The 23,301-nt window shown below is 40.6% G+C and overlaps 1 protein-coding gene across 2 annotated transcripts in view; it reads left to right on the top strand.

Moving 5' to 3' along the window:
* Nucleotides 1–23,301, top strand: part of SCRN1 (secernin 1) — a 38,201-nt gene that overhangs the window by 7,346 nt on the left and 7,554 nt on the right. Inside the window, exons 2-4 of one of the 2 annotated variants that reach the window (XM_058033642.1) lie at nucleotides 3,537–3,696; nucleotides 15,670–15,851; nucleotides 20,948–21,150. In XM_058033642.1, the coding sequence (XP_057889625.1) occupies nucleotides 3,538–3,696; nucleotides 15,670–15,851; nucleotides 20,948–21,150 (544 nt within the window). In that variant the 5' untranslated portion in view covers nucleotide 3,537. The remainder of the gene's footprint in view (nucleotides 1–3,536; nucleotides 3,697–15,669; nucleotides 15,852–20,947; nucleotides 21,151–23,301) is intronic. The other variant, XM_058033726.1, reaches the window with a different exon arrangement.

Below are 23,301 nucleotides of genomic sequence, written 5' to 3'. Positions count from 1 at the left end.
CAAGGGCAGCAGTTATTCCATTGTGGCACAGCATGATGTGCAGCTCTTTGGCCATTTCCAGGGCTCCCATAGCAGAGTGGTGCTGGATGTAGCTACAATGGTCTGTACAGTCCTCATTTCTCTGAACTTGCCCATCTATGAGTGTGATGGTTTGCAATTGAGACAAATGTGTAGGTTTACCTCTGCCTACAGCAGAATGTAGGTCTGAGGTATGGTCCGCTGAGAAAATCAGGCCACTGTGCTTGACATGCTCTGTGGTGAAGAACTGTGTGCATGGGCAGCAAGCTGTTCTTTGAGATCTATTTGCAGTCATTCCCTCTGTTTTCTGAAGTTTTCAGGATTACTTTTCACTGGAGGAGCAAACTCTCTGTGAAAAAAAGTGTAGGAATTATAACAGTAGGTGGTTTTAAAAGTCAGGCTGATTTATCAGAGGTACCATGGAGGAGTGTTCTTTTCCTCCTGTGGGTGAAAGATGTTTGTCCAGTATTGAGCTGTGTAAGAGAGCAAAGAGGTGGCAAATATGTGAAAATGAGCATGAGGACAACCTGAAGCTGATTAAAGAAAAGAAGAACATGAAGCAGGCAAGTAGAAATGTCCTGCTTAGATAGGTGGCTGCTAACAGACTGTTTGAGCTATGTGATGGAGGAAAATAAAATACAGTAGAGTTGTGAACAAGTAGAGGTTGTGGGTATGTCTGAGAAATGGCCATCCTTGTCATATTCAAAATGAACCAAATGAGGTTCAGGGAAAAAGTGCTGCCTAGCAAACTGAGTAGATTTGAACTGCAGTAACTGCTGGATGGCTTCCTTCTCTGAAATGTAATCTGGGATCCCAGTGCAAACTCCTGCACTGACAGTCGTGTTTTCGGGATAAGGTTAAAGCATTTGACATAGTATTTGACTGTTACATACTTGCCTGTATGAAATACATTGTGTTGAAGTGACCTCTACTTGCTGGGCAGCTTGCTCATGCTTATGAAATACACTGTGTGTTGAAGGGAACTCTAGTTATAGAGGAGCTTACTCATACTTTCATGCTTAAGAAGCATTACCAAAATGGCAAGTTTGTTTTTGGTTCAGTAACTGTTGGTGTATTTAAGGAAAAAAAAAAAATCCCACACTTACTCATACTTGCATACTTTCATACTTATAAAACATTACCAAAATGGCAATTTGTTTTAGGTTCAGTAACTGTTGGTATATTTAAGGGGGGAAAAATAAAATCTCACACATACAAAATAAAATCTCTCACATAGTTGAGACTATTTCTTTCAGGGAGGTTTCAGAATTTTAAGGGCATTCGATACCTACAAGCTTTTAATTCTTTTTCCTATCTACTCAGAGTGTAGGTATGTAAATGTCTGCCCTGCATACCTTTGTATTTGTTTAGTAACAGAATGCTGAAATATTTCCCCTCTTCTTAAGCTTATCTGCCAATAGGTTTAGGTATTAATTTAATAAAAATTAGTATTGTATATAATTTTAACCTTTCTTGCTAGGCTCTTGGATGCTTAATGTTTTTCAGCTGTGTCATGTATTTAGAATAAATCTGCTTAGCTAGTGTTTGGAATAAAGGAAATACTTTTGAATAGTGAGATCCTCACTAAATCTGCAAGTTGTTAGAGATTTTGGCTCATTTGGCAATGTATCAGAGGACAGATTTGGTGCTCTAAAAGATGAGTTACCTGAAGGCAGGTGGAAACTCCGAGAGTTCTGGAAAGCAGTTCCATTGACATCACCAGCACAGCAATACTCATACTCGGAGTAATTAATAACAAAGTACTGAATGGTTTCATTAGTGCTGAAGGTTGGGCAAACACTCCACAAACACTCCTGGTTCCAGTTACACCACAGGTGCTCTGAGGACTTGCACGCAATGCATGGCAACCGGAGTGGGACTTTTTATGTGTTCTGTGTGCAAGACACTCCTGGAGAGCCAGCAGTGTCCCAGATTAGAGGCACAATAGGCAGATCTGCAGCCCAGGGTCCTCTGACAGATGTGCTTTATCAGCTGAAGTAATTCCAGCTCAGAGTAGCTTGTCCTTTCCCACTGGTCAAAACTCTGCTTATGAAAAGGGATTTGTTTGTTTCCTAATGCATTTTCAGCTCAAGTGGATGAATATAATTTTACCTAAATGGAAAGGTTGTGTGAGTTCCCTGGACAATTCATTGCCTCACATTGTGTTGGTAGAGGGCACTTCTAACATGGAACCACTTGACCTTTTTTTGCAAGGTTGAGCATCTGTGTGATCTGTTCATAGCCCACAGGCAAACAATTACCATTTTATGGATTACAGTCTCTATAGAAAAGGAATTCTTCCTCTATTTTATTATCTGCTGCTCTGAGAGAAGTATGTACTCAAATGGCAGCTTTAAAAAAAAAAAGAAAAAGCAAAATTTGAATGGTTTGAAGCATATGCAAGCTAATGGTAAAAAAACAGCTTTGCACACTTCCCCATGCCCAGCATTGTCTTGCAGATGAATTTGGAGGGGAAACTCAAGTGCTGATTGTTTCTAAGGAGAGCAAATGTGTGCAAGTATTTTACTTCTTCATGATATTATAGAAGATTAAGAGAAACATGTTTGTTTGTTTGTTTGGGTATATTTGTATATTATTGAGTTTCTATTGCTGTGATAAGAATTATGAAGAAAATTTAGACATCTGTGTTAAGTGCCTTTTAAACAAGTGATAAACACCCCACATTTTTGTTTTGTAGCCATATGTACCAGAAATTTTTCTAAATGGTGGAAAAAAATGTCAGATATGGCAATGTACACAAGACCAGCTACAGTAGTGCAATAGTCCTGAAACAGTTTATATTTTTCTTAATATATTGTTATTGCAAACATTTAAAATTATCCTATGAACATGTCACATTAGTCTACCTAAACAAATAAACAGCAATCAATTGACTTCAGGTAAGAGCAGCAATGCAGACAAACCACAAAGAAAATAAAGTGCAATTAGTGCTTCAGTCTCTCTCCCATCTGAGTAGATAAATTGACTGACAGTTTTGGATGTAATTGTGCTGTATCTTTGTTCTGTTTCCAGTTATACTATTGTCCTCTTTCAGGAATCCCTCAAACATGTTTTATCTTTCCTTTTTAAAAATATTGAAGTGCATGGGAGCAGAGGGAGTAAATTATTTAAAGTTATTCTGTGTCTCTGCACTTGCCTGAGTCAGCAGAATACATCTAGGTCATACGTTCCCAAGGAGCTCCAGTGCAGAGTATCTTCTTTCAGTGGGGACTAAGCAGGCTCATCAAGGCACAGTTCTCTTGCCTTTTCTCCATTTATGCCTTCACAAAGCTTGGGTGAAAAACGATGCAAATTATTATATTTTTAAAATTAAATTCAGATAGGGTTCCTTTGAGCTGACCCGTTCTTCACTCATCATTGGACAATCGACTGACAGAGGGAGTGCATTCTCTCTTAGCTACAGCTGGTACCAGTAGGCTGAATGACTCTCTAATCTATGCAGTTATGAATAAAAAAACCCACTAGTTTTGTTTGTTGATGCTTTCTTTCCTTCCTAGGATGGCTGCAGCTCCTCCAAGCTACTGTTTCGTAGCCTTGCCCCCCTGTTCCAAGGATGGGCTGGTGGTGTTTGGGAAGAACTCTGCACGGCCCAGAGATGAAGTACAGGAGGTGGTGTACTTTGCTGCTGCAGAGCATGAGCCAGGAAGCAAAGTGGAGGTAAGGGTGAATTGTGGCATTCAAACTGTGAGAAATCACTGTTGCTGGAAGAAATGAATACTGTCTTGTTTTCCCATCAGATTGTGGAGTCCTTACTTGCTTCACTCAAATCTCCTGAGTAGAAAAAGAAAAGATTTTTTTACAAGTTTGAAAAATGAAACTTACAATGTAACTTTTTTAACTGGGGAGAAATCCGTGACCTCTACTTTTTCTGGCAGACAGGCAAAACTGCTCACATCTCAGATTCCTGCACCATGTGGTCAATTGATTTACTTCTAAGGTAAAAATCTCCTGGCTAACTGGTACTAGAAGCTAATTTTTGGAGTTTGTCGTGTGCCAAATGAATTACTCTCATTCATGGTTGTTGTTTGGCAGTAATGGGGCCTGGCTATGCTATACAGGTTGAAAAACAGGAAATCTGTTTTTCAGAAACTTAGCCAAAAATCTGGGACTTGAGGAACTTGTATTCTAATAAGGGAATGTGAGAGGAGGAGAATGCGAGTGCTCAAGTTTGTAAGCCAGACTTAACTCTTGTACATGCCATGGGCTCTGTTGGCATGTTCTGCACCTGCATCATGGCCAATTTTTAGTGGTGTGGCTTTTCTTGAGCCTAGGCTGGATGTGGAGTCCTGAGGCTGGACACTGATGCCGTGGCTGCAGGTTGACAGGGACCCTGCTGGAGGTTGTTGTAATTGTAGTCTGTCACTGCAGCCTTGTTCTAATGACAGGAGAAATGAAAGGATAAGCAGATGTGGAAGAGTGAAGCAAAGGGACAAATGAACCAGAAGACAGGAAGAGGGGGAAGTGTAAAGTGAAGGTGGAATGAAGAGACTGAGGCATCAGAAGGAAAGACAAGGATCTGTGCAGGCAGTCATTTTATCAGAGGAGACAGAGCCTGATGTGGCACTGCCAGCAGCTTTTAGGGTCCCAGGTTCTTGCTCTGCCTGGCAGCTGGGAAAGCAGAGTCTGTGAGGCTCCCTGCATTCAGCTTCCTCCTGGCCCTGTGGCTCTGCAGAAGGCTGAGGACAGGAGGTGTTCTGCACCAGGCTGATGCCTCTCATCCAAACACATTCTGTGTGGATCTAGTGGCACTTACCCAGAAGAGATCTGAAGGCCAGTGCCACTTTTAATGCTGTTTTTCAAAGGGGATGACTTCCAGGTTTCACAGGCTTTGGTGCTCTTCTTTCTGTTAATGTTCCCTTAATTCTTTTTGCTGCCAGCATCTAGTACAATGTTGGTTTCTCGGCTGTTTTAATGACCTGGAAAGGCCCGGGGTGGCCTTGGGCAGCCCGCGCTCCAAAGGACGTGAAGAGGCTTCAGGTTTTTTCTCGGTCTTCAGTGTTTATTAGTTTTTTATCTAAAAGATTTTCTCTCGGCCCGACAGAGGTCTGCACAGCACGTCGGCCGTGAGCCCACTGAGAGCCCTCGGGGCGGTCACTTATCTTTATACTCAAAACTACGTATAAGATATTTACCTATTTTCCCCAATACCTTTTACCCTTATTGACCAGTACACCTTTAGTAATAACCAATCCCAAAGTGCCACCATAACCACAGAAGATGGAGGCCAAGAAGAAGAAGAAGAAGAAGAAGGACAGGACATGCCCCAATTCCTCCATTTTACTTCTTTAGACCCCCCTGTACAGAAATCTTAAACCCTGTGTTTCACACTCTAATTAACTTATCCCTTCACCATTCACCCAGTGAAATCCTCCCATCCTCATACAGGTGTATGTATGTATGTATGTATCCTGTGCAGGATCAAAGTCCTGCTACCAGACACTTCTGGCAACATTCCAGGACCTCCGAGCCCCCCAAGGGTGGTCTCAGTCACTCTGCACATCAGTCCTGAGGTGCTGAGATCCCACAGTACAACTTATGCATTATTAAATGGTTTAATTTTGGATATAAATAAATCCCCTCCCCCAGTAGCACTATGCACAGTTGAGTGCTGTAGCACCTTGTAGACATGTGCTGGCACATGTAACACAAGTGTGACAGTAAGACAAGAAGAAAGCTTCAGAGCAGTTTGTTTTAAAGCACCTCTGCATAGAACAGGAAATGGAAAAAAGAGTTCTGTTATTGGGGAAGAACAACTTTGGAAAGCTTCTCTGTTGTGTACCCTTAATGGAGAATAATTTGTAAGAACTTACTGTAAGAGTTCTTGATTCTTTTGGTCTCTTTGCCCCACATCTTACTCTTTCATGAGATTGTCATAATTTGCTGAAGCATATAATTAAGCCATATATAATAATCTATAATTTTATAATTGGCATATAATTAAGGCATATATAATCTATTATGATTTCTCTTTTACACCATGATTAATTGGTTTAGTGCCTTTTTTTTTAGAATTCAGTCATTAACTCAGCTCTTTTGCCAGACCTTTTAGGAGCAGGAAGCATAAAAAAAAATTAAGGTCAAATTTGTTGCAGTGTGGTGAAGATGCACTTTTAGATGACAGACTGGAGGGGGCCATTTTTTTTTCTAAAGTAGCAGCTTAAATCCTAATTAATGACTACTTTGGCTTCTGCTAGTCTAAACTACAATGAAATTCTTCATTAGCTGTCCTGAGGTTTTTCAAGTAAAATTGTGTGCAGCAACATACAAGCTCCAGATGTTTGCCAAAATTCTTCCTGTTTCCTCCTAGCACAGGATAAAAACATCATCATTTTCTCTGAGAGCAGTGCAAGTAATTGCTTATCACTGCCTCTTCATCACACTCAGCACTAAGTATTGTTAATGTGCTTTTATTTTTTTTTTTACTCACGCATATTTCGAGTGGAGTAAGCTGGTTAAACCACAGAGCTGATTTTACTTGTTTTGTTAGGTCCAAGGTAGCTGTCTGGGAGGTTTTCAGAGTCGTTGTGTGTTGGTAGTGAGTGCTACCTCAGAGACAAGAAAAGCTTCAAGGAAAGGCTTGGGTCCAGCTGCTTCCCTTGTTAATACCAGGCATGCAACACTCTCCACCTCTGAACAAACTTGTCAGAGGTAATTAACTGGTGGGGGAGTGGAGAGGAGTGTCAGAGCTTCCATATGTAGTTTTGACATGCTCAGGGTTAATACTTTGTTCTTTGAAACCCGTGAAGGCTGCCAACACTCCAATTACTGTTGGAGCAGGTTTTCTTTTTTACTACAGCTTCCCTTCCTTTGCACTTTGTAAAACTAAACAGCCCTGAGAAATTAAATGTATGATATTAACAAATATCATACATTTAAAATGTGGCTGATCATTTCACACTACAGTTTTTCTAAGTCAGTAATCCTTTGTGCCTCTGACTAGATTTTTCTTTTCATCCATCCTAGTGTTTTGGGTTTCTTTTTCCCAAATGAGCTGCTTTTCTCTCCATTCCATATTGTATACTTGCTTTAGTTTCTTTACCATCAATGGACAATGATAGTGGACTTGGTTTTCATTATGTTCTGTTTTTTGCACACAATGTGGTTCAGTGTGTATCAAATTGTGATTACCTGGTTGGCTGCCACTCATGTTCTGAATTTCTGTTAAGAGGTGGAAATAGCATGGATTGTTCTACAGAACTCTGTCAGGGAGTTTGTATCCTATTTATTTCCTATTTCTGTTCTGTGCTGCTCCTGTGCTTGCATCTGTGAAAATGCACTGTGTAACCAAAAGTGGCTCACAGTAATTCAGTGAGATTGCTGCCATCAAGGAATTGGGAGGGCTGTGCTGTATAGCTCTCAGTCACTTTGTGGCAGGGTCTCAGGGGGACTCAGTGAATACTGCAAGTCATTTTCAGCCTGATCTTTGTGCCTCAATCTACCAGACAAGTAACCCTGCAGCTAGCTCATCAACATAATTCCTTCCCTCCACGTCAGCAGGTTCCCAAGACCCTGAACAATGGGGCTTTTCATTAAAGGTCCCTTCTGTGTATGTGTGTGACAACTTTCTCAAAGGTTTGTTCTTCCCCTGCATTGCAATTTTGCGGGGGCAGATGCTGATCAGCCCTCTTCCTTGTTGTAGTGCTCAGCCTACTGAATTTGTGTGAGCAGGTGAAGCATTGCTCCCCTAAGCATAAATAAGGTCCTTTTTGGAATTCCTCTACTAAAAGTGTGTTATTTTTTTTCCCCAGATGTGGATTTTAAGAATTTGTAACATTAGTGAGAATTAAGATGCAAGTCCCTCGGTCTTACTTATTTTCAAAGTAGATTTTACTTACTAGATTTCTTTTATTCTCTAGTAACCTGCTGTGGTTTTCCTTCTGCTGAAGAAGTCTTGGCAAAATGACTTTTTGTGGATGAATTTCCCATGTGGATTTTTTTTCCTTTTAGATCCATCTTCCTTTCCTCTAATTTGACCTTATATTCATGATTTCAAAATCGTCTTGGTTTCTTGTTTCACTACAGAGCTGTAAAAGCTCTTTCACCTTAACAGCATGCACTTCTTATAGAGGAATGGAAAGGGGAAAGTAGAAAGGGTAGACTAGCAAAGAAGTCTATAAAAGTGTGGAACATTCCAAATTTTTCTACTATGTTGGTATTAAACACAGATCTGGGCTAAAAGCCAGTCCTCTGTGGGGTAGGAGGAATTTTCTTGTTCTCTAAAACATCATGACATAGTTATGCCTTAGTTATTCTTTTGTTTTGCTCTGTTGTTTTTTTGTATTTTTTTTTATGGATATCATTCTACCTCCCCTTGCTCCGAGTTTTCAGAGGAGCAGTAAGATTTTTTCTCTGTGTTGGTCTGAGGACTGCAGACATAAAAACTCACCTAAAGGAAACTGATGGGTCCCTGCCTGGTGTCACAAGACAGTGTAAAGCTTGGAAAGCAGACTTTGACTGCATTAAAGTTGGCTTTGTATCACCTGGTGATCTTAATCCTGGTGTTTGTAACATCATCACCAGGCATCACACCAGTGCTGCAGTTCAGGTCTGGGATCTTTGGTTCCCCTTGTTGCCAGTTATTTGGGTTTCCTGCGTTGTGTCATGGGCAAGGTGTTCAGAATCTGGTAACATAAGTCAATCAGCAGCAGGATCTACTGAGAATTTGCTCTTTGGGGAGCCTCCAGGTGAGACTGGCAGTGCTAACTCACATTGCTGCAGGTGTGGGTGCAAACCTGGGCACCCCCAGTGACACCTCCATGGGAGAGTGGTGCCTGGCAGGAAACCTCGATGAGGCACAGCAGTGTTTGTGCCTGTGATGGAGCATTTTGCTTACCCTGTGTAAACAAATGAGGTTCTAGCCTGCAGATTTGCAGTCCAGAGGGGGTTTAGGAAGCTGCATTCCTGCCTCTCCACTGAGACAGCTGCTGGTGGGCAGCAGAGCTCCTGCACACACGGACTGGAGGCTTTGTCCAGGCCACCCTGCTGCAGCTCTCCCTGAGACTTCACACAGAGGTAAAGGAGAGGCACCCCACAGGCAGACAGCAGCTGAGAAAAGAAACTGGTTCCTGCCTTCAGCTCCATTTTCTTGGCTAATGTGAGTGTTTTCTCTCTTCTGCTCCATTGCAGGCCACTGGCCTTGACACTGATGTGTCTGACTTTGCTTTGTAGCACAGTGCTCACCCCAGCAGCAGCTCAGAGCTGGAAGCCAAAATCTCTTGGATGTTTCTGCCCTCTCAAAGCCTGTTTTTACTGTGGGGGTGCTGCTTGTTTGTTCTCTTCTGCTACCAGAGCAAAGCTGGTTAGCTTGAACTATTCTTTTTTGTTCTTAATTGTTTTAATTCTCGTTTTTAATTGTTGCAGACAGAAGAGGAGGGGAGAGTATTAGAATTGTGTGGGGCAAAAATCTGTCAACTCTTCCATCTTGACCCAAAACGTTTAATTGTGTCAAAACATATGAGTGAGCAAGTATTTCAAATGCCTAGGATATCCAAGAATTCCAAGGATGTCTCTGTCATGTGCTCTTTGTGGCTTCCTTGAAATGTATTTCTTACTGTTTTAAAACATTAAATTAATAGGCTTCATCCACATTTCAATTTTACTTTTCCTTATCCTCTGGGAGACTGCTAAATTTGTGTCTTGAAAAACAAGAGGTGCATTCTTGACTGCTAAACCTACTCTGACATATAGTGTCTCCAGAGAGTGTTCTCAGCCTTAGGTGCCTTGCTGAACTTTGTGGTATTTGATTTCTTTAAAGACATTTAAATTTTGCTTTGTGGAGCCCTTTTCTATACAGTGGCTCATTGGTGGCTTGATAGAGCAGGTTAGAGTCAGTCAGAGGGTGCAGATTGTTCTGCTTTTGGCCAGGGGAACTGTTTAGCTTTTTCTAGCTTCTATTTTTTTTTTTTTCCTGAAATAAAATCTTATCATCCTTACACACTGCTAGAGATAAGATTCAAATTTCATAGTTATTGGTTGCAATGAATACAAACAGTTGGGAATAATATGCAAACAGAAAACATATGTAAAGTGCACTAGGGTCTTCATAAAAAGAGAAAAAAACTGTTCTTAATATGAAAAGAGATACTTTACTGTGGCAGAAAATGGCTTTTTTCCTCTATTTGTACACTTAGTAAATGCTTTTTTATCTGGCTACAATGTGAGTATCCTCAGTGTGTGTTCCTGAGAGCTGGCTACCTGAGGTTTCATCCTGCTGCTGCAGACACTTCTGCTCACTGTCCTGGTGTGACCCTGTGAGCTCTAGAGTTGGGCTGAGTATGTGAGAGGTGCCCAGGCTGGATGGACCCTGGTGTGTGGCTGTCCCCTGCACTGTGGCACAAGTCCTGCTGCTGCAGGAGATGTCATGGCCATGTTTAATGGATGTGGTAAAATCATCATCCAGGTGTCTTCCATTCTATACTTGGTTCTGCTTTCTGTGTGAGCAAGCAGTGGTAACAGCATTGGCTAACCACCTCTTTTGTCTTGTGCACTACTGCCTGCATGTTCCTCTTTCCCAGGAGAGGTTATTCCCACTTCTTTGAGCTCTACTAAATTTGTTTCTGTCAATAAGCAGCAGAAGAATTCTCTGTAAAGCTCATTGCTAGGCACATCTGCACTAGATAATCTGAGGGGCTTCCTTGAACAACCCCATTCTAGTTTTGCAGATTGCCACTTCCCCATGGAGGGAAAGCCCAGGCAGCCCATGTCAGCTGTGGGATCTCCTGTCTGCACATTTCCAGCCAGGCTGTCAGTGTCGATGCCCTGATGGCCAGGGAGGCTCAGGCTGTGAGGCTGCCTCAGCACGTTTTTTGCACCCCTCCTTGGAAGGGGTTAAAAATGCAGCCACAGTGCAACTTACTGAGTTGCTGCAATCACGCAGACATTTTGCCTTTTTTCAGATATGTGCTATGGTGTGGCAGTGCTTGAAGCAGTGAAGCAAAGGGTTAATGCCAAATTCCAACCAGAATCTGATGGCAGGGAAGGGGGTTGGCCTGGGATCTCTTTTGTATCTGGAATCTTAATGCCCCCTTTCAAAGATCATTTCTTTCTAAAGCATTCCCTGACTATTGCCTTTGTTATCCAGGGCTGGAGCCTATGTGATTTCATTGATATTTCATAATGACCTGACTGACAGTGCTAGGAATTGGGCTTCTGCAGCCTTGGTACAGTAGAAACTGCACAATAGTTTCTTTTCATTAATGAAAGAAGAAATCTCTTGTGCTTATGACTGTCCTGTCTGGGTTTGGAATACCTCCAACTTATCTGCATGCCCCAGCTAGGCTGGCAGATACATTTGTGCCTTGTACTATACTTAGAACTCCCTTGATAAGATTTTCTTCTTGATACTGTAAGTGAAATAAAAGAAGTATCATTAGTTCCCAGCCTGTTCAATTCTCTTTAAAGTTGTTGGCTGCATCTCTTGTGTGTGAGGTCTCTCTTCTTAATTTATATTTTCTAATGGGAATTCACTGTCACAGGGCAAGATGCCAGTCATGCCACTTTCAGGGCTTGAATTCTAGAAAATCAATGGAGCCCCCCGCCACTCACTCTCAGTCTTTGCCACCAAATTTGTCAGTATTCTCCTGGTTTTAGTATGCATACTCAAAGAAAAAGGTTAGTCCAGCTGAAGCTGGACATCTCAGGAATTTGAAGGCAGGGTTAGTGGCAAGCAGAATCCCAGCAGTACCTGATGTCTGTTTTATTTATCATAATAAAACAAACCATTGCCTGGTTTGGCCCAGTGCTCAGTGGAACAGGCTGCTCTGCTGTTGTGCTGGAGGGATTTGCCAAGTCTGTGGGGTGCAGGAGGGGGGACAGGGATTTTGGAATTTTTGCCTGTTTTTAAAATCCTGTCATTATCTAAGCTCCTGTTTCTAGAAATCTAGTGGCCAGTGAGGGATTTTTGGTGGATGGTGTTGTCTTTCCCCCACTATTTCCTTTTGTGTTTTAGCTGTTGAAGTGCTGTCCTGGTTTCTGTGGAAGAAGAAGCAGCAATGGTTTGCTGTGTTGCAAATCCAGTGTCTGGCTCTGGTTGACCTATCTTTACAACTTATGTGTCTTGGGTAAAAGTGGAGAGCCCAGTTCCTCTTGTTTCTTAGGAAAGGGTTTTCTGATGTTATTTTTTGGGGGGGTGAAATTGTGAAGCTTTATGTTTAAAATTAATCTACTGTCACCTCTGGACCCTACATTTTTGAGAAGCTCATACCTATTATTTTAAACATGAACCGATCTCCTGCCTTAATACATAAATCCCATTGAGTGCCTACTTTTATGCTTACTGGAGTAAATAATTATAGTGGGAAGGTAAAATGTCATCAAGGCTTATTCAGCAGTGCCAATAACCATGACAAAGGAATAAGAATCAAGTCAATAGTAGTTTTACATGACCTGTCAGATTGAAATGGTTTTTCTGTTATTTAGGTCTTCTGAGACAATTTATGTAAATAAGACAAGGCTTGAATATTGTCTGTACCTGAGTTATTGTATGGAAACTGAATATAGCATGAAAATATGCTCCATGTTCACTTTTTTGGGGGCTGGGGGACATAAAGAAGCACTATGGAAGGTGACAGCTGTATTTTGAGGTGTGTAGTGTTGCCTATGGATGTTTTCTGGCCTCTGATTACACAGTTCCAAAACAAACCCACATTTTTTTTTCAGAATGCTCTGGATTCCTCAAGCAGGAACAAACAATTTCCTCCTTCCCTTTTCTCAACTGCTACCACTGACAATAAGATCTTTGCAATGAATAGCAGCTTTGGGAGTGCTTGCTTTTGGAATGAGACACCAAGTAATAAGTGAGTGGTAGCAAGGATAGCCTTGCAAGTATGTTTTGCAGAGCAAAGGCATTCAGCATTTTTTTTAGCTTAACTATCACTTTTCAGAGTGTTATCATTTTTCCTTCTAAAAAATCAAAGACTCAGTGTAAGCAAGCTTGTATAATGGGGCTATTGAGCCAGAAAATGCTTTGCAAGTGTGGGTGTATGGAGTACTGGAGTCTCCTCCACACTGTGTCTAGGCTTTTGCTTTCTGCTGTAGGACTGAGAAGGTTCATGGGTGGCTCTGCAGGATGGCCACAGGCAGCTGAGCACCTGTGACATGTAGGGGTGCCTGACCCCCCTGACCTGGGGCCTGAGAGCTGCCCTGGTGTTGTCTTCACATGTAATCCTCCCCTGCTTCACATGTAATCCTCCCACTCCCCTTTGCACATGCAGCAAATGCAGTTATTCCCTGCTCACACACATGCTTCGGGTGCTTATCCAAACAGCACTGACCTGAAGCTCTGAAATGAAACTGTGCAGAATGTCAAAAATGAGATTTGTTTGCTGACAGCTCAAAAGGAGCGGGGGGACTTTTGATGAGAAATGTCAGTTATGGCATGGCTTGGTTACACAATGAAGCTAAGAGTGAACTGTATAATAAGAGTTTTTATTTTACAGGTCTTAGCTCCTGGCCAGTGCCCAGTGTTGTGGCACCTTGATAGAAGAGGAATTTGCCTCTACAAAATCACAGTGTATTACTGTATAAGCAAATTTGGTCAAACAGCCTGTCAAATATTAGGGATGTTCTGCTACAAATACAGCAGGTATTTGTCCCTGACAGGATCTGCTTGCCTAAGCCTGTCCTTAGGCTGAAAGAGTTCACTGCCCCTCTGCTTTGTGATCTTTTGTTTTTTATTTTGTTCAGTTTTGACCTATTTACACACATTACCTAATCAAGGTGGTAAGCTCATTTCCTGTATCCCTCTTGCATGGTCAAAGTGAAGGACTCTGAAAATCCCATTTCTGACAAAGACAGTCTATTACACATTTTAATTGCATGCTAGAGGAACTATTACTGTGAAAATAATTTCTCAAGATTGGAGGCTGAAGATGATCATGCTGTATAATTCTTAAAGGCAGAAAGAAAAGCTAGGAAAAAAAACAAAGCTTCTTGAAGCTGTGATATTTTGGACTGATTTCTTTGGCTTTAGATTTTAATATCAACACAGCCAGGCAAGCAAGGCAAATAACTTTTAGTCCACAAGTCCATTTTGATGATCCTGTTTACTCTGATATACCTGATCGGATATTCCTCCAAAAAACTGTTGCAAATTACTTCCTGTAAGAAAGGTGTTACAATAGGAATGCTGGACCTTAAGAGATGCCTTATAAATACAGACAATTTTAGGCTTCCCAAAAGCAAATTCTGCAGAGTTTGATCCATGAAAAACTTGATGTGAATTCAACAGTAAAATATAAAGAAAAATATAAAATATTTCTCTGCTTTGCACAAACCAATCATGGATTGTGCTCTCATCCATGCTGTCTGGGAAAACAGTGCTTGTTTTGAAGGCAAATAAATGTATTTGAAAGGCAACATGATTTCTTTCTTCCTTCCAGTTACTATGACTTCTCTGCAGCCTTCCTTTGTGTTTTTGACTTGTCAGAGTACATTTGCAGACATCTAATTAAAGCAGACCATTTAAAATAGTAAAACCACCAGTTTCAGCAGCAGCAGTGCCCATGTTTTACTTCTGTGACTGTTTATCAAAGTGGTTTATTGTACCACTGAATCTTTTCAAGGCCTGTTTTTTTTCCCCTCTTGCTACCAGTTGTCTCTGTGCTGGGGCAGCAAAGGGGAGGAGAAAGCCTTCAATGTGTTTTGTCCCAGCAACCATTGTGACTCTGTATGTGATAAAGCACTGGAGATGGTGCTGAAGGTGTGGAAACCCAGGGCACTGGGAATATTTCTCTGTCTGCTCTGGGGTGCCCTGACCCCCAGGGCAGCACTGACTTTGACCCTCATTCATGGAGAAAGTTTCCTGGACTTCAAGATAGAGTAGAACCCACAAAAGTGTGAAATAGATTATAGAGAGTAGTGTAGGTGTATCACTTGGTGGGAAATCTAGGTTTTGTGATTTTTAGTATGTTGTGGATGGAAGCAAGATGGAGGGCACAGGGTGTCATCCTGGGTTTCTTCTTCATGCTTCTTCTTCCTTCTTCTTCGTGGGTTTGGGCGTCATTTTGTTATTGGGCAGAAAAGTCCCCATTGCAGCTCTTTGGGATCAGTTATTGGGTTAAAAGGGAAAATAATCTAGGTATCAGTTTAGTCTTAAAAGACCTTGGAACAAGAGATTGTTGGCCATTTTGTGCCTTTTAATGAAAAGCTGCTGAACTCACAGCAGTGAGACTCTTTTACTGGTAAGAAATAATAAACACCTGAGTTCAAACATGAACTACTCAAGTGCCTTCAATGCAGACCCAGAGAAACCCACAACTGGTACCCTGACAGCAGGGGAGGGGGTAGAATGTTTGATTTTGTTATTGTGTACGGGTATGGTTGGTGCTTTATTAATGTGACAGTACAGTCTGTCTCCTGCTGCTTTCCACTGATCCTAGCTTTTGGGTCCTGCTTGTCTCTTGGAAGCTGCAAGCATCAGCACATGTACTTTCCCAGGCTTGTGCAATATAAGGATGTGAAGCTTCAAACATGACACTTAAATGTTGTTTAAACAACTTCCTTGTTCATTCACAAAGCATGGACGTTTTAAACAAGGTGTGTCCTTTCTGTACATCGAAGTCATGTTTTGTTTCAGTCACAGCAGCAGATGAAGTGATTGTTTAACCTTCTGTCTCCCTGCTGTCTCTGCAGTGCACGTACATCGAGATTGAGCAGGTGCCCAGGACTCACGCTGTGGTGCTCAGCAGGCCCTCCTGGCTGTGGGGGGCAGAAATGGGAGCTAACGAGCACGGAGTGTGTGTAGCTAACGAAGCTGTTGTGACCAGAGAGCCAGCTTCTGAGTCTGAAGCCTTGCTAGGCATGGACCTTGTCAGGTGGGTGTCCTGCTGAGCTGTGCCCAGCCTTTCATCGTCAGCCTCAGGTGATGCTGGTACCAGTAGCAGCTTTGTGGTGTTGGCGTAAGGAGACTTCAAAGCAATATAAGCAGGCTAGGTGGGGCTCCAGATACAGCTGAATGAAAATTTAAAACACTTGCAATCTGAGTTTAGCTACCAAGAATGTGCCAGTCTGTTGTGGGTTCACTCAATCTACCTGTCTACCTACCCTGCAGTCCAGCAGTGGCTATTCTGACAGGGTAAGAGATATGATTACATTGTTAGTAAGGAACTGCTAACTAATTTGTAATATTAGAGTTCTGGTGTGCCCTTTATTCTTCCCCACTTTACAACAGCCTACTCTGACCTAAAAAGCTTATTCTGGGCTTATAGCCAACTGTGGGCATAAACAAACTCCTATGGTTTCCTTCAGGCCATGCATTCCAATGCAAGGCACTGCCCTTATTCAGATGCTGGCTCACAGACTCCTGTGAGGCTGTTCATTGACAGCTGGCTCCCAAAAGCCTTGTGCTGCACTCTGAGTCTCAGCCTGCATCCTGATCCTGTGGTGAAGAGAATTTAAAGGAGGCTTGGGTGGGGGATGAAAGCTGAAAATGGAAGAAGAGAGAACGTGCAGACTTATTACAAAGAGAAATGAAGCAAATGGACTCAATTCAAAGACTGAGCAGGAGAACAGCTGCATATTTAAGTAAATCAGTCTCAGACAAAATAGTCCTACTGGACTTTCCCTTGGGATACTTAATGAGCTGACTGAAGCAGTTACAGGTGAATTCTCATTTTTCTTGAGGACTCGTGAAAAAAGGGAGATGTTTCAGTTGACTGGAAAAAGTTAAATGTTGTGACTATACTTGATATTTTTAAAAAGAGTTGTGATAAACCACCTTAATCTCAGTTCCTGAAGGAGAAAGCCCTTGTATATCAAGGAGTTGATAAATGCACAGTAATAACTGGTAGTCAAGAAAAATCCCCCTCAAACTCTTCTACTTTACTCCTGCAATGAGTTAAGATATTTCATAGATAGAAGGATAGGAAATAGATACCTTGACTTTTAAGAGGATGTTAAAACCTTAGAAGTTATTCTCACAAGCAAGCTGGGAAGCATGGGTTAGAAGAACTCCTTGTTAGGTGCATAAATACCTGAAACTATAACTGTAAGTGTTCTCTAACATGTCTCTGCAGAAACGGTGTCTGCTTCCAGCTACCATAAATCAGGAGGAATATGGGCCAACTGAAGAGAATGCAGTGGAAATTGGAAATGTGATCAGAGAGCTATAAAATCTGACCAATGACAAAATCATGAGGGAATTTGGGTTAACTTTCTCTTTGGTATTTTCTCTAAGCCCTGTATATAGCGAAGGAATTTGTGGAGAAGCTGTACCTGACAGAACTAGTAAATTTAATTGCATCAAAGGAGGCTGAGTAGATGTGAGGGGTTGTTTCAGAAAGTATAGCACAACCTTTTGTGAAGAAAAGGACTTAGATGACTTTCTACTTTTATTTCTTCCGTCCTACCACAGTCCTTTTGAAACTTTAACAAACCATTGATTTAAATGTTGATTTCTACTAACTTCTTATTCAGTTACTACATTCTCAAAGGACTGTTTTAACATTCAAATATATATGTTATCCAACTCTAGATTTAGAGTTGGAAAACATATATCCAACTAGCTCTAGATTTCCCCACACTAGCAAATCAGGACGTACCAAAGTAAAGAGGCAGTGCCACAAACTACACAAGTAATCATCACCTGTAGGTGCTACCCTCCCTCTCTTCCTTCTTACCTGCAGAAGAAATTGTAGTTGGGGTGCAGAGAGAGGGTGCTTTCAGGCAAGGAGAACCAGAGATGTGGTATTACCATCTGCTGCTTGTTCCAGCCCAAGTGATTCTTTTTCTGATTGTGAAGACTTGGCCAGTTGAATTAAGTGTGTCTGTTTCATGTCACCCCATAGAACAGAGAACAAAATTGATCTCTGTAGGCTGCAGTGAGGCAGCTGCCACCAGCTCTGCCTCTTTGATAGAGAATCACAGCATGTCAGAACACCTGAATGATTCTTAACAAACTGATAAAGTTGTGTGATGGACTTCAGGGTTAGAAGCTGGTCCTATTCCATGCAGGCTGGTCCCCATCCCAGTTAATCTAAATTGAGAACATGGACTTAGTCACGACATAGAGAAAATATGCTCCAGTACAAATTCCTAAGGAACCTTTTTTTTTTTCCCCTAGGGATTAATTCAAAAGCTGATTTTTGAAAGGTATACCAGTATTGCTGCATTAGTTAGCTTATCAAGATTTTCTTCAGGTATTCTTCCCAGCTGCCTGCATTTTTGTTTTGGTTTCTTTTTATTTTTTTTTTGATGGACAGTTGCAACTATAAAGCACCTGTTCACTTAGGGGAGCATGTTCTTCTGAACAGTTCATGTACTGTGTTGCTGATAAGTTAAGACAGCATTATCATACAAAAGATAAATATGGAGAAACCAGTAAATTACACCCTTATTTTTGCATTGTTGTCCTAATTTTAATCCCTATGTGTTTGTATTATTTGTTTGTTCTCTTCATCACAGGTGAAATAATTTTTTCAGAGCCACACAGAGATGCCAATCTTGGCAGGGAGTCAAGAATGCTCTTTAAAATGGTATTAATTTGTTTACCAATTTCTTTCCTTAGAGACCTCAAAGCTGAATAAAGTAAAATGCCATCAAGAATGTTAGTTAATTTGGAAAGCCTGCATTATGTAACTGATAGGTGAAGTTGAAAAGCTTAAGATAATATTGTTTTGACAATATGACAGCATATTGGAGGTACTTAGGCAGTGGATTGTACTAAATCACTGCAATTTTATTAACAAGTAATTCAAGCTCTCATCTGGCATTTAAATTGCTTCTAACTGTTCTTCCAGCTCACCTTGAAGGGTACTCTGAAGTGTGTTAGTGGGAGGATTATGCTGTGGTTGCCCAGGACACTGATGCTGAGATAATTGACAGGATTTAATTTTGTGGAAATGAGTTGTGTGGTTGTTGTGTAGGATGGATTTTTTTCCTTTTATTTTATTTTTTTCCTGTCCCTTGTGACTGACAGATAGGAGCAGCCAAGCAAAAGCAAAGCCTAGACCTTTACTTAATGGAAATAAATGTAACATTGGAGCCATTTATAAAAAAAATAATACCTAAAGGGTGCTTCTTCAGCCTGAATCCCTGCTGCAGTTTTGACAACAAAAGCTAGGCTGTAACCATCTCAGATGGAACATTTCAGGGAGACATTAAAGTTTTAGTGGGATGTTGTGTCTCTTGGCAGGTTTTGATCTAAATGGTAGATAGATCAAAATGGTTTTGGTCATTAACTGGGGAGAAGGGAGCAGATTATCGCTGAATCTAGTGGCTGTATGGTCACCAAGGTAGTTTTCAGTCCATTCACATTCCTGTGGCAGGGACTGCTCTTAGGGAACAAACAGGACATGCTTTTGGACTGCATTTTAAATTATGTCTCTGCGATGTGCAAAGACTGGCATAGCTGTATTGGTCTGAAAAAGCAATTGCACCAGTGATGAAAAGAATTAAGGAAAACCATAAAAGCAGAGGGACTAAAAATGGAGTCACTAGTACAAAACAAGTTTCAGCTAATAAGAAAATATGAGAGGGAAAGACCCTATAAATGCAAGTAAGAAAATGATGGGGAAGGAACTGCCACTTTAACTTAAGCCTTAAAATTCTAGTTGGCTCTTGGCTCTTCTTTGTGAGTTAGTGAGAAATAGATGCTGCTGAGAGAGATGAAAACACTGCTTTCAACAATTCAGCCTAAAACAAGGCGAATGGTAGCCAAGTATTTAACAATGCAGAGCCACTGCAGAGAAGCACTGAGATCAACAAATCTGTATTCATATTATCAGGATCTGATTTGTCTGCTGTAGTTTTTAGGAAAGAAACAGAGAAGTGTTTGCTTGTCATGTGATTTCAAGAGAAATGGAAAGAGCTAGCATAGATAGTACTTATGTCTAACAAAATGATTTTCTTGGAACTGTCCATCAGTCAAAATTATTTTGTCCATAGAGCAGTTAGAGAAAGACAAACACAAAGGAAAATATTAAGGTGACAAAACAACAGAGAGAAATTTTGGACTGAACCAGGTAACTCCCAAAGGATGGAGGCATGGATACACTGTTGTTTGAAACACTGCATTTCCTCATTACCAGTAATTGGATTTTGGAACCAATGAAATTGTTTGCAGTTCTCATTTCAACTTCTGGTTCCTGCTTTTGTTGTTGATTCAATTAGGGCTGTAAATTATATCAAGGGATTATTTAATGCCATTTACTCAAGGCAGGATACAGTCATTCCCTATGGCTTTGTAAAATTTATTACCACACCTCAGTTTGCTTTCCTGTAAAATACCCTTGCTTTGCTTCAACTTCCTTTTCAAACTCTGTTCTTTCAGGCATGTGGTTGCTCTTTCTTCTGACAAAAGCCATATCTGGTATTCAAACAGTTTTATGGGGAAGCCTCTGCAGGAGCTCTGAAGTATGACTGTGCAAAAATGCTTGTCTTTACAGCATGTAATATGCATAGAAGGATAATACCTGATTTCCATGGCCAACCGGAGCATTGGGAAAGAGAGGTTGTGGAGAGGCTGTAATATTGAATACTCCTTCTCTTTTTAATAACTGGTAATAATTATTTACCATTTCCCACCCTTGTACAGAAAAGTAACCTTGGTACAGCTGTTACTTAAAAAAAATTACTTGCAAATTGTCCTTCAAGTGTATTCTGCCTGAGGAGGAGATAAATAGAGCATTGCATGTTTACAGTGCAGCTGAGATCATTGGTTGGTAATTGGACATTTTAAAGCCAGCTATGATAGGCTTGAGAGTAAAGAGCCAGTGTAGAAAATCAAGACTAGAAACAAGTAATTCTATAGCTCATCCTTTAGTAAGTAATTAAAGCAAGAACTCTTATATTAAGCATACCAGACCCTTCAGTATTTTAAACTCAGATGAGTGCTGGTGTTTAAAAATAAAAACTTAAGGAGATCTTACTGTATCATTCCTCTCTGAATCTCTATTTTACCCTTTTCTTATAGACTTGGCCTAGAAAGGGGGGCAACAGCTAAAGAAGCATTGGATGTGATAGTTGCTCTGTTGGAAGAGCATGGACAAGGTGGAAATTATTATGAAGATGGGAGTTCATGCCACACTTTCCAAAGTGCGTTTCTGATTGTGGACAGGAATGAAGCCTGGATACTGGAGACTTCTGGAAAGTATTGGGCAGCTGAAAAAATCACAGGTTAGTTTAGAACTCACAACAAATCCTATTAAAAATAGCTGTAAAGAGTTGTCTTGGAAGAACTGGTCCTAAAGTCAGTGAGTTTAAATAAGTGACTAATGAATGCAAGTGTTTGATTAAATCACCAATTATAATTTTCTATATTTGCACTACTCTGACTTTTTTTTATGTGTTGATTTGCATTTGCTGATGTGACTTAGCATTTTCTGCGAAGGTGGAGATTGTTGCCTTTATGCATAAACTATGTAATAATCATAATTTTTATATTCAATAGGTGTATTTTCCAAGATTTATTTTCTGTTTGGAGCAGGTCAGATGGTATTTTTGATGGAGTTAATGCCCAAATTATTACTTACAAATCTAAAATATTGTGAGGAAAGGATAACCATTGATAGTTTAAACAAAAGGGCTGTTTTCAGATGATAAATTGAATGGGTTGCTGGTGGTGGTTCCTTTACTGAAATAGATATTCTCCCTTCATATCCCTGTTTTTTAAATGATGCAAAACAATAATTTTCTGCTCTTTAAACTTGTAAATGGTTTCTTTTTCTGTATGTGTGAAGCCAGAGCTGCCAAACTAACTTCTAGAATTCACTGGCTTAGTGGATGAATTTATTTAAAACTTTTCCAGCATATATAGGCTGCTTAATATAATACGATTTTTAAGGCCTGTATTTAATTTATTCTCATCTTAATCTTGAAGAGATTTTTATTTTCTTAAGAGTAGAGCTTTTACAAATGTATTTATGTTTGAATGAAGTGAAAATTCAGAGTGTTCAAGAGGACTTTTGTCATCCATGACTTGAGCTGTGACAGATCCATTTAATATTCTCTCCTCCTTTCCCCCTAAATGATTAAAGGTAGGAGACAGCAGATATGGGAAGGAGCAAAGACACATCACCAGGCTGTGCAGTGTTGTGTGATGGCCTGCTGTCAGTCCCTGCCACCAAGCAGGAATCAGTTTCCTTCACAGAGGTGGTGTTTTCCCAAGTAAAGCTTGCATTTTAGGGATACCTAGAGGCATCCTTAAAGGTTATCTGGCACAAACAGATACCAAACACAGAGGAGAGAAGACTGAAAATGCTGTCCTGATGAAAGCCCAGTTCTGGCAAGCAGCTGACTCCTGAGGTTCCTGGGATTATGCAGTGACAGCCTGCCTTCTTCTCTTGACCTGCCTGCCTGATACTTGAAGAACAGTGGGTTTTATTTAGCAGTTTTAGCTGCATCAGCAGTCCATAACCTTCACATCCTCCTTCCCAGCAAATAAACTGTTGCCTTCATCTGCTGCTTGCAGCTTTTTGAAATGATTCTGCAGCTCTGTTCTGGTTTCTACCAGCACATTGCTCTTCAGGAGGTCCCTGTGAGCTGCAGATAAGTAGTTTCCACCTCCTTCAGCCTGCTGGCTATGTAAGAACTCTATATTTCTTACTTTGTTCAGAGGGGTCTTTTTTTGCAACCATAAGTGTGCCTCTTAAACTTTCAAATGAATGCACAAATGCTGTTAAAATGGGGAAAATGTGTCATTCCCCAGTGTGAAGGCATATATTTTCCTGACTATCCTCAGAGTTCTGATATTACTGTAAAGCTTATAGTGAGTGTTTATCAAGCAACTCTCTGAAAATAATTTAGGAATAAGTACTTCTGAATCCTTTCTATTAATGTTCCTGAGTCTCAGTGGAAAATGTGAATGATAATTTTTTTTATGGTAGATCAAATCCATGAAATATTATTTTGCATGAGTTTATAAATGTAATACTTAAAGAGCTCTTTAAAGAGTGGCTTGCCTAGCTGGACATGAATACAAATATCCTCATCACTCAAGTCAAGAAAATTCCCAGAAAAGTATGCTGTTTGAAAGGGTGAGTCAGAATAAGCTGTCAGTGACCCTGTGTAAGTCAGAATTGGATGAATGATGCACAGAATTTCCTGAAGTTGTTACCCCTTATTTAAATTGCATGCAAGGGGCATTGCAAAAGCAAGCTAACTTTTTTGGAAGGCAGTATTAAAAACTTTCACAGCTACTGGTTTTGTTTTTGTCTAAGAAATTATTTATGCCATATTCCAGAATCTGTGTTTATTTTAGTTTATAGTTTTACTTTATCATCTCTTTCTCTGCCTTCCAATACATTTGCTTTATTCTCTCTGAGGAAT

This window comes from Melospiza georgiana, chromosome 1 (genome assembly GCF_028018845.1).
Source record: "Melospiza georgiana isolate bMelGeo1 chromosome 1, bMelGeo1.pri, whole genome shotgun sequence".
Classification (NCBI taxonomy): domain Eukaryota; kingdom Metazoa; phylum Chordata; class Aves; order Passeriformes; family Passerellidae; genus Melospiza; species Melospiza georgiana.
The sequence above is the reverse complement of the archived record's forward strand: the minus strand, read 5'-3'. Positions and strand labels throughout refer to the sequence as shown.